Raw genomic sequence first — 10,671 nt, forward strand, 5'->3', positions numbered from 1 at the left:
CTAATTCTCGAAATTTATGAACTCCAAGGCTGCGTTTGGCCGTCGTGATTTCTGGTCGTGATAGGATTGGATAGGATAGGATAAGAAATCTAGGGATTTGGCTATATACTATCCATCATTTGGTGAACTATGGATTTAAAGTCGGATATTCTCATATCCTATTATATCCTGCATTTGGTAGAAACCGTATATCAATGTAAATGACATATATGCCCTATGTGATGCTATGAAATATTCCAATCTTATTACTATAAAAATAATGTTCTCATACAAAAAAAAAACTTGAAAATGTACACATTTTATTAGATTTTCAACCCTCTTTGCAAAATAAATAAATAAAATGAAAATAGAAACAAATGAGACAAGAAAGTTAGCTTTTATATGACGGATAAAAGAAATCCTATCCGACCTTATCCTACCCCCTCCCCTAGGATTTTTTTATCCGGATTATATCCCCCTTATATCCGACATTATACTATCCGAGACACCTACCAAACATGGGATAGGATAAAACATATCCTATCCCGAGTTTTATACGGACGACCAAACGTAGCCCAAAAGGATAATCTACCACAAAGCTACCGCTAACCCAAGCCAGCAGATTTCAAGGATTACTGATATGTTCATCAAATTGTTTATATTTTCGAAAATTTACTAATTTTATTGTTGGATATTTACTGATGTTTCGTATGCGATTACTATAGCAATCGATTGTTTGTTTACTCTGCAATTTCATATTCATAATACACTCGCTTATGGAGAATCCATCAACCTCTTGAAAAACTCACCAACCCTCTTTATAAAAACATTATTTAGTAATGTGCGTTTGTTTAGCTCTATATTTTTCGATTCATTCAATTTCAAAAGCGTAATTTAGTGAGACCCCAACTTATTAGAGCAATGTAGATTGAGGACTTATTACCAATGGCAATAAATCTGAAGAATCGGGCAAGTTACACTTTACTATAAATTCTTAGATATATTTAAAGTACAAATTAGCTGATGTTTTATATAAAGACATTAGCTAGAATATATGCAATAGAATACCTTTCTTGAACTATGGCCTTTATAAAATGACAAAAAAAAAAAAAGAATTGTGACCTTTATAGGTGGAGAGATCAAATCCTATACAAAGAAATATAACATGATTTTGTCAACTTTGACAACTCTTGCTGTGCTTGTCAAGAGTACAAGAATAGCTTGACTGATCTTGATTTGATTGAAAGCAATTTTTGGAATTGCTTTGCTGTTGAAAGATGTTTTTCTCCAATACGTTACTACAAGAGAAGCGTTTTATAGGGAATGCCCATCTTCTATAGTAAATGAATAAATCGTTGTCATGCAAGAGGGCTTGTTAGTGCATCGCGAGTTGATCATGAGTGGAATGTGACACACTTGTAATAGACATCTGATAACCATGTCACGAATAAAGTGATAATTAATGGCACCACGTTTCATGTTGGAGTGAAAAATAGGATTAGCGCACACATAAGTAGCACCAATATTGTCATAACAATTGCTACGTGTGATCGAAGAAGATATTCCGAGTTCATGTAGGAGAGATTCAATCCATGTGAGCTTAGAAGTTGTTGCAACAATAGTGGGTTTCCATTAATGAATGAACAACATATCGTTGCTTTCGAGAGCACCATGTTATAGGATTTTGATCCATATAAATTATGTAGGCAATTGCAGACTTACGGCCATTCAGATTACCTGCCCAATTAGCATAAAAGAATTCATGAAGCAATAGAGAAGGACTACTTTACAGGTGCAGGCCAAGATTGATAGTCTCTTTGAGATAACGTAAAACACATTTAATAAGCTGAGAGTTTTTTTACGACAAAAACAATATCATACCTTGTGAATGCAAGGCATTGAAGAGCACAAAAAATCTTCCTACATTTAGTTTCATTACCATGAGGCGACCCACCAACAAGAGTAAGAGAGTTGCTAGTAGCTATGGGGGTGGCAATATCCTTGGCTCCTAACATGGTTGCTTGATAAAAAAAAATATCCCTTATACGTTTGTTGTGTCAGAAAGAGCCTAGACTTTGTGTGTATCACCCTAATACTCAAGAGGTAATGTTGATACTCTAAATCCTATAGTGAAAACTTACCTGCAAGAGCTCTCACAATCTTTTGCAAAATTCCATGTCACTTCATCTCATAATCAAATCATCTCCATAAAATCAAGAAATAAGAAATTATGCTATCATGTCTGTATATAAAAGCGCAAGGAATCTAAATTGAGTTGGATGGATCCAAATGAGATGACAAATGAATTGAGTGCTTCGTTATCGTGGAGTTTCTCAAAGGAAATGGATGATTCACGTGCTCTTATGATGACATAAATTTCCTTGAGTTCGGAGCTGAGTCCATTTAGAACCATGTATTATCAAATCATCATCATTAACAGGAGAATTGACTATGTCAACTTTGTCAACGATTCTTTTGATGACTTGTAATTACTCAACTACTGATCGAGTGTCTCGTTTTGTGAGGATTTGACGCTTTTTGAGACTCATGATGCGCTAACATGTCTTGCAAAGAGATGTGAAAGTTATTCCAAGCCTCGTATGTTTGTTTGGCAGAAGTAATAAGAGGCATAATTGAGTCCGAAGTGAAAACAATGACTCCGAGAAGCAATAGTTGATCTTGGTGTACTCAATAAGAATAAAATAGATTGGTAGTTGTTTTGCCATCGATAATGACGGTGTCAAACGAACAAAATATGGTTCCAATTATGGTTCCATCTACATACCCCATTAAATCGTAGCCCAGGACCAGAGAATTAAAATGAGCCAACCACAAGGGATAATTAATTGATGTTAACTTGAGGGGCAGTTGCACATCCGCATTGATTGGCACAAGCATGGTTGGTGGCTTGTTTGAGGAGGGAATAGTGACAATCATAGAAGCATTGGTGTTTGAGGATTTTTTTTTACATTAAAAAAAATGAACGATACACTTGTAAGCTTCAGGCTCTCATGCCATAAAGAATTGGACAAGACACACTTTACTGTTATTTCTTACATATATTTAAAATAGAAGTTAGCTAATGGTTTATACAAAGATATTAGCTAGAATATACACAATAGAATAATATTCCTGAGCTACAGTCTTTGTGCACGGAAAGATCAAATCCTCTATACAAAGAAAGATAAAATGAGTTTGTCAACTTTGAAAACTCTTATTGCACTTATCAAGGGTACAACAATTGTTTGATTAGTCTTGATCTGATTGAAAGCAATCTTTTAAATTATTTTGTTGGTGGAAGACATTTTTTTTCTAATAATATGAACCTTAACTTGAAGTTAAATACACCAACCTCATTGAAAAGCTACTAATGTTCCTAATTACATCTCTATCATTCTAATAAGCATATCTTTCTACTACCCGTTCTTAGCTTTTCGTACAGGTAGCATGAATCTGATTTCGTTGCATTTGGCAAATTTGGCAAATATCTCACATGCTTAATAAAATATCACATGCATAGGAACTATCGCACCCCTATAACTTATGTTGATAGACGTCACGACTTTCCCCCATTAGTAATTCTTATAACAAGTCAAAGAAGAAGGCCCGCCGGATTCGCTTGAATAGCTCTCTTTGAGGGCCTACGCTAGGCCTGCCAACTTACCTAGATTGGTTCAGATCTAACTTGCTCAATTGTTTCCCACACGATTACTTAATTAATCAGAGAGGATTTCACTATTTCCCCAAATTTGGACCACATGCTTAGAAATGAATATCCGGAGTGCAAATCTAGGGCCATTTCTTTGAACTCCAATTAGCTTTGCCGCCAACCCTACTGGCTAACTTAACTATGTTTGCAGCCATCGAACGGACTAAAAAGCGTACGAATTTCACTTGTTTCTCGAAAGGGGCTTTCGGGTCTCCAAGAATATCTATTTTTCGCTCTGTGTGATCAATGTGTTTGCGATGCTCTATCCATAAGACAATGATCTCTGGTTAAAGGTTCATCATCACCATGGAAGCTTTGCCTGATATACCCACCCGGAGGGGATCTCCATCAGCACATCATTACCATCATTTCGGAAACCCAAAGTCAAAGCCAAGTTCCCTCTTAGAGAACCATCAACATATTCCCCATCACTGTCTTCGGACTTTGGATTTACTCCAAGGCGGTCGTTGTTGTCCATTCCGTCAAGCCAAGAAAAAATCTCTTGCGACGACGAAATCACAGCAGCACTAGGAGGAACGTCCTAAAGTTTCCAAAGTCAAATCTCAACGTCAACTTTCCCAAAAAAACCCAATTTCTAGCTGGGGTTGCTTTCGGTTCTGTCCCGCAAAACCACATGGTCCTGCAAAAGGATGAGTGGAAGACAGATGAAAAGGTTCCGCCTTTAAGGCTGTGACTTGTGATTGTCATCATCTGTCGCCCCACCAAGAAGTTCTTGGCAAGAACTGCATATTACCTTCATCATCTCTCTCTCTCTCTCTCTCTCTCTCTCTCTCTCTCGCTCTCTCTCTCTCTACGCATGGCGTATGATTAAATTAATTTGCTCAGATGAAGTTGTCCTTTGACCGGAATCTTTCCGCCCTGTGCGTTTCCTGTTGTCAGAAAGAATGAATAACGATCGCCGCCTTTGTACTTCTTTTTTGTTTCTCTCTATCACGCAAAAATGTACAGATAATTTCAAGAACTTGTCTCGTCCCGAGATTGTCATCGAATTGATAAGCGACTTTCGAGGATTTAACTGTTCTCGTGGTGGCAAGTTTACTCAAGCATGATGAGATAGCAACAGGCAATGCCATATTATGAAGGAGAACTTTGAGGCCTTTATTTGGGTGAAAGTATTTTTTGAAAATTAGTTTTTTGACTTTCATCCATATGATTCTCCGAAAATGAGTTACAAAAAATTCAGGCATAAAATTAGAAAAGTAAATTTCTAAATATAAAGAGGTAAAAATACTTTTCGAAATTGCTTATTTCTAATTTTTGATATATTAATATATTTTTTATTTTTATTTTTTTGCTTCTTCCTCTAATGGTGGACAATGACCAGTGACCGAAAGAGAAAAAAAAAGCTAAAGAGAAAGAAACTTAAAAAAAGAAAAGAATAAAAATTAATTTTTTTCTCATATAAAATCATGATATTAAAATCATTTTTCGAATGAGATCCAAATATCTAATAACTTTTTCGGTCACATATCATCAAACATAAGAAAACTAATTCCATCCGAGCATGATATCCATCATTGTGTGTTTTTTTTTTTTTTTTTCAGAAAGCATTTTCTTTTACCATTGAGTTTTCCCTCCACCAAACGCACCCTCAATTCGAATTGAATTTCATAGATCCACGACGCATTATGAGAAATAAAATCGATATCTCTACTTGACTAATTCGACACAATTTGTAAAATTAAAAGCGAGCTTTATTACACATAACCGCACGTCTCTCAAATTCACACAAAAATATCGAAAACATAAACGACATCTTTCTCCACCAAACTAGAAATTTTATCATGGCATAAAAAGCACAATTCGATTAAAGCACCCATAATATTTCTTTCTAATTCCACCCAAGCATGATATCTATCATTGTATTTTTTTTTTTTTTGGCACTTTTCACTTAAAAAGGACAAAATACAAGGGCACAAAAAAAAAAAAAAAAAACAAGGGTCCCCAAGGAGCTTGGAAATAACGAAATGCCGGCCCCCTCTGTTTTTTCATTCTTGTCCAAAGCCCGGATTTATCAAATACTCGAAATAAAAAAAATTGAAATAACAAAACAATTTTCGGACAAAATAATAATAGCACAATAAGAGAATTTCATTTTGTTATGCCTTTTTTTTTTTTTTGTGGCGCTTACGTTTGTGTTTTTTTTTTTGGTCGGATCTTGTGGCGCTTACGTTAAGCAGTAAGAATCTTCAACATCACGCAAGAACGACCCAGCCAGCCACGCATCGCTACCTTTCTTTTTCTTGGCATTCCCCACTCCCCTCTCTGAAAGTTCAACACGTTTTTTTCTCTCCCAAATCTCGCAAGTTTTCATCTTCTTGGGCTTTCCCGAGAAAGTCGGCAGCTTTCTTGGCGGAATCGCTTCCCAGATAAGTGCCTTTGGATTGGAATTTCGAGGAATTTTCCACGCTGCGATTCCCGTTAGTTGTTTCTTGGCTGTGTAAAGGTGACCCCTTTCCTTTGTTTTTTTTTTTCTGCGTCTCTCTGAATTGGGTTTGGTGTTGTAGGGCTCATATGCCCAAATCCCATTTGGAGAGACCAGAATTCGTGTTTCGATCTTGGTCTCGAGCTTTGTTAGATAAAGTTGCGAAGCCGAGCCTTTTTCTGGGAGGATACTTGGCGTGTCGAAGTTATTTAGGAATATTCGAGGCTGTATTGGGGGTTTAGTAGCATGTTTGTTTCCCTGGTTCCTGTTCTATCAAGTGCTTGAGGAGTGCAGAATACTATTGCGTGTGGTGTGGCCTGTGTTGGTGCTAATTGGGTCGGATTTGTGTAGATCGTTATGTGGTGTATGGTTTGATCCAACTGGCAGTGTTCAGGTCGATGTGCATGTGTTCACCGGATTTGGATGTGTTTGTCTGAATCGGGCAGTGACAAGGTGCGGTGTTGTGTATAACCAAAGTATATCTTCTTTGAATTTCTTGATTGGAGCGCTTCTACTCCAAGAATAGTTTTTACGATGGGGAAGCAGAGTGGGAGGAAGGGAGGAAAATCTGGTGATAGTGTTGGAAAGCAACACAAAGCTGGGGAGAACGCTCCAAAAGCATTTGATAAGGACACGGCGGTTTTCATTGCAATGTCCCAGGAACTGAAGGATGAAGGGAATAGGTTGTTTCAAAAGAGAGACTATGAAGGGGCTATGCTGAAATATGAAAAAGCCCTCAAATTGCTCCCTAGGGTTCACATAGATGTGTCGTATCTCCGCAGCAATATGGCTGCGTGCTATATGCAAATGGGTCTCAGTGAGTACCCGCGGGCGATCCATGAGTGCAATTTGGCCCTAGAAGTCACGCCCAAGTATTCTAAAGCACTTTTGAAGAGGGCAAGATGTTACGAGGCATTGAATCGGTTGGATTTAGCATTGAGGGACACTTCATCAGTTCTGAACATGGAACCAAATAATGTAATGGCATTGGAGATAGCAGATAGGGTGAAAGCTACAATCGCAGAGAAAGGATTGACTGTGAACAATGAATCGATTGAGTTGCCGCCTGACTACGTTGAACCTCCTAGCTCTTCATCATTGGCAAAACGAGTGAAAGAGAAAGCTCGGAAAAAGAAAGGTAGCCGAGTCGAGGGGAAGAAACCTCTCGAAAAGCCTAAGGAGATTGAGAACGTTGATAAAGTTGAGGAAAATAAGGCCAGGCAGATATTTGAGAGAAGTAAGGATGAGGAAGGAGCTGATGAGAAGAAGCCAGAGGATAAGGCAGTAGTGGAGGAGAAAATCATGAGCATAGAGGACGAATTGCCTAAGAAGACTGTAAAGTTGGTTTTTGGAGAGGACATAAGATGGGCTCAGTTGCCAGTTAATTGTAGTCTCTTGCAGGTGAGGGAAGTGATACGCGATCGCTTCCCGAGCTCCAGAGCTGTTCTTGTAAAGTACAGAGACCAAGAAGGTGACTTGGTCACAATTACTACAGATGAAGAACTGAGATGGGCTGAGGCATCCACAGAGCCACAGGGTTCTATCAGATTGTACGTTGTCCCAGTGAATCCTGACCAGGATCCATTTCATGGGAGACTTTCAGACAAGGAGGACATTGATGATGTTACCATCAAGAACGATGTACTTCAGGAGAATGGGCACGTGGTCAAAGCCGCTGAAGCAGGAAAGAAGCCAACTTGCATTGATGACTGGATAATTAATTTTGCTCAACTTTTCAAGAATTATGTTGGCTTAGACTCTGATGAATACTTGGATCTTCATGAACTTGGTATGAAGCTTTATTCTGAAGCAATGGAGGAGACTATCACTAGTGATGAGGCTCAAAACATTTTCACAATAGCTGCTGAGAAGTTTCAAGAGATGGCAGCTCTAGCTTTGTTCAACTGGGGTAATGTCCACATGTCAAGGGCAAGAAAAGGTGTGCACTTACCAGAGGATGCTTCAGAGGATTCCTTACTTGAGCAGATAAAAATTGCATATGATCGGGCATTAAAAGAGTATAGAAGTGCGGGGAAGAGATTTGAAGAAGCGTTGAAGATTAAACCAGATTTCTATGAAGGATATCTAGCCCTAGGGCAGCAACAATTTGAGCAGGCTAAACTTTCTTGGTATTATGCACTAGGGAGCAAAGCTGACTTGGAAACATGGCCTTCTTCTGAGATGCTCCAACTCTATAACTACGCTGAGGACAACATGGAAAAAGGCATGCAGATGTGGGAAGAGTGGGAAGAGCAACGCTTGAAGGATCTCTCAAATCCAAATAATAGTAAAGTTCAGTTGCAACAATTAGGGTTGGATGGATCGTTCAATGAAATGACGGCAAATGAAGCTGCTGATCAGGCTGCAAACATGAGATCACAGATAAATCTTTTGTGGGGTAGTATGCTGTATGAGCGTTCCATTGTAGAATTCAAATTAGGATTACCTGTCTGGCATGAATGTTTGGAAGTTGGGGTCGAGAAGTTTGAACTTGCTGGAGCTTCTCCGACGGATATAGCGGTTATGGTGAAGAACCATTGTTCAAATGATGGTGCAGTTGAAGGTAACAGCTATGTACTCTTTGTCGTGTTGTGTTTGGTGAACTTATTAAATGTTGAGAAGAAGCTGATCCTCTCCTATGTGACAGGTTTAGGATTTAAGATTGATGAGATAGTACAAGCATGGAATGAGATGTATGAAGCTAAAAAGTGGCAGAGTGATGTTCCATCATTCCGGTTGGAGCCATTGTTCCGGAGGCGAACATCCAGACTTCATCATGCTCTTGAACAACATTAGGTACCATGCCCTTGGACAGGCTTTCCAAGACAGACGTCACTCTTGTTTTTCTCCACCTTTTGGGTTACGTAATGCTGTGTGTCGAGGTATGTGGTGATGTCTTTTTACGTCAAAACAATGCTGGTTCCTACTACAGTTCTGGCCAGAATAAATGATTGCTGCCTAGACTCTAGAAATTTTTGACTAGTTATTAGTTGTCCCCTGTATTGCTTTCTCTCTAACTCTCTAGTACTATTATACCACTTAAGAATTTAGGAGCAGCCAGTTCTGGGTGTGGTCTTTTTAATTTGCTGTAGGAATCTCCTTGATTGCCCTTTCTTGTGCTTTCTTCACTTGATGATTTGTTCAAGTAAGGGAGAAAAAACCTTTGTGTGGAAGTTAACAATGTTAGTTCGTGTGAAGTTTTGAGATAAAACATCTTCGAAGAAACCTTTTATTAAGAGCTTGTTAGAGATTTTTAGCTAGTAGGACTTGGATTTAGTTCTCACCTTAACGGCCGATAATGATATCCATAGCATGCGGTCATGCTTCTTGGGAAAAATAAGGGGGAATGGATAGCATTGTTGTACCTGGTTGGGAACCTGCAAAAGTCGTCATTTGAGGATTTTGACGATGGATGGGATTGACTGTATTATATTTAGTATATTGCATTGACCTCTAGAGCAATATCTCGGTCTGTTTGGTGCAGATATCGGAATTGTCAATGACTAAAAATAGTTTTTTTGAAACGGAGCAAGTATCTGAAATTTTTTCTTCTGCTGAGAGTTGTTAATGTGATGCAAATATCGCGAAAATAATTATATTGCATGATAGTGTTACTGTGTCATGTGCATGTTCAACCTCCTCTTTGTCGAGTCCCCTCGATGTGAGTTGTCTTTTGGTGGTGTTTGTTTCCTTTTCGATCAGTCTTGGGCCAGATTAGCTCCAGTGAGCTTTGTGTTTTGTTTATGTGAAGATTATTCTACTGGTGATTTATCAACATGGTTAATGATGATAAATTATTAGCTAATGGTTTGTCTTGTATATACGAAAGTGACGTTTTACCCCCTCTTGCACTTAACCTGTTAGCTGCTTATTTCCCTTGGCGGAAATATCTTTTCTATCTTTTGACTTTGGATTTTTGGTTGGCAGGATATTCTTGCTCGGGGTCCATTCATTGCCTTTTGTCCATAAAAGTGTTGTTATATTGGTTGTGCCGGAGTTGGAGTTCGGGTTTTCAACCAGTCAACGCAATGACTTCCCGCATATTTAGTGGGGAAGAGAAGCAGGGATCTCCATTTAGGATGTTGGCTTCGTCACCATCATTGCATTGTATTTTTCCTCAGGATAGAATGTGTACACTGGTTTAAAAGGGAAAAAAAAAAAAACAATAGTATCGTGTTTAGTACTGTATTTTGATTTAATTTCAGTCATTCTCAAAGAGGTTCATTTGTGGGTATTGATTGAATTGTAGGGGTTTCTTTGGTTGATTCATGTACCGTGTTAATCATAGTGGGTCATCTTGGATTGTATTTCTAATTTAGTGTCAACTTCATCCTTTGTTCAACTTGTGGAGTTACATGAGCTTTAGTTAACTTGAAGCTTCTATCTCTGTGCTGGATGAATTTTGATGTTTTTAAGAGCAGAATTTTCCGCCAGAGTGAATTTGCCAGGATGATGGGACGTAAGCGTGCGAGATTTCTTGTGTGCATAATCTCATACGTCATATACTCTTGTGAATATTAGTCTGCTCGTTTCCACA

The 10,671-nt window shown here is 38.4% G+C and overlaps 1 protein-coding gene across 2 annotated transcripts; it reads left to right on the forward strand.

The window, feature by feature from the left end:
• Positions 1-5,918: 5,918 nt before the first annotated feature.
• On the forward strand, positions 5,919-10,603 carry LOC115752570 (protein PHOX1-like). Of its 2 annotated transcripts, none has more exons than XM_048277435.1 (3): positions 5,919-8,697; positions 8,782-8,930; positions 10,062-10,603. In XM_048277435.1, exons 1-2 carry the CDS (start codon positions 6,669-6,671, stop codon positions 8,928-8,930), a joined length of 2,178 nt encoding a protein of 725 aa, XP_048133392.1. In that variant the 5' UTR covers positions 5,919-6,668; the 3' UTR covers positions 10,062-10,603. The 2 variants fall into 2 exon arrangements, 1 of the variants encoding a protein (XP_048133392.1); XR_007198104.1 differs by having other exon boundaries at positions 5,920-8,697; positions 8,782-9,016.
• Positions 10,604-10,671: the final 68 nt, after the last annotated feature.

The sequence above is a fragment of the Rhodamnia argentea genome, chromosome 4 (genome assembly GCF_020921035.1).
Source record: "Rhodamnia argentea isolate NSW1041297 chromosome 4, ASM2092103v1, whole genome shotgun sequence".
Classification (NCBI taxonomy): domain Eukaryota; kingdom Viridiplantae; phylum Streptophyta; class Magnoliopsida; order Myrtales; family Myrtaceae; genus Rhodamnia; species Rhodamnia argentea.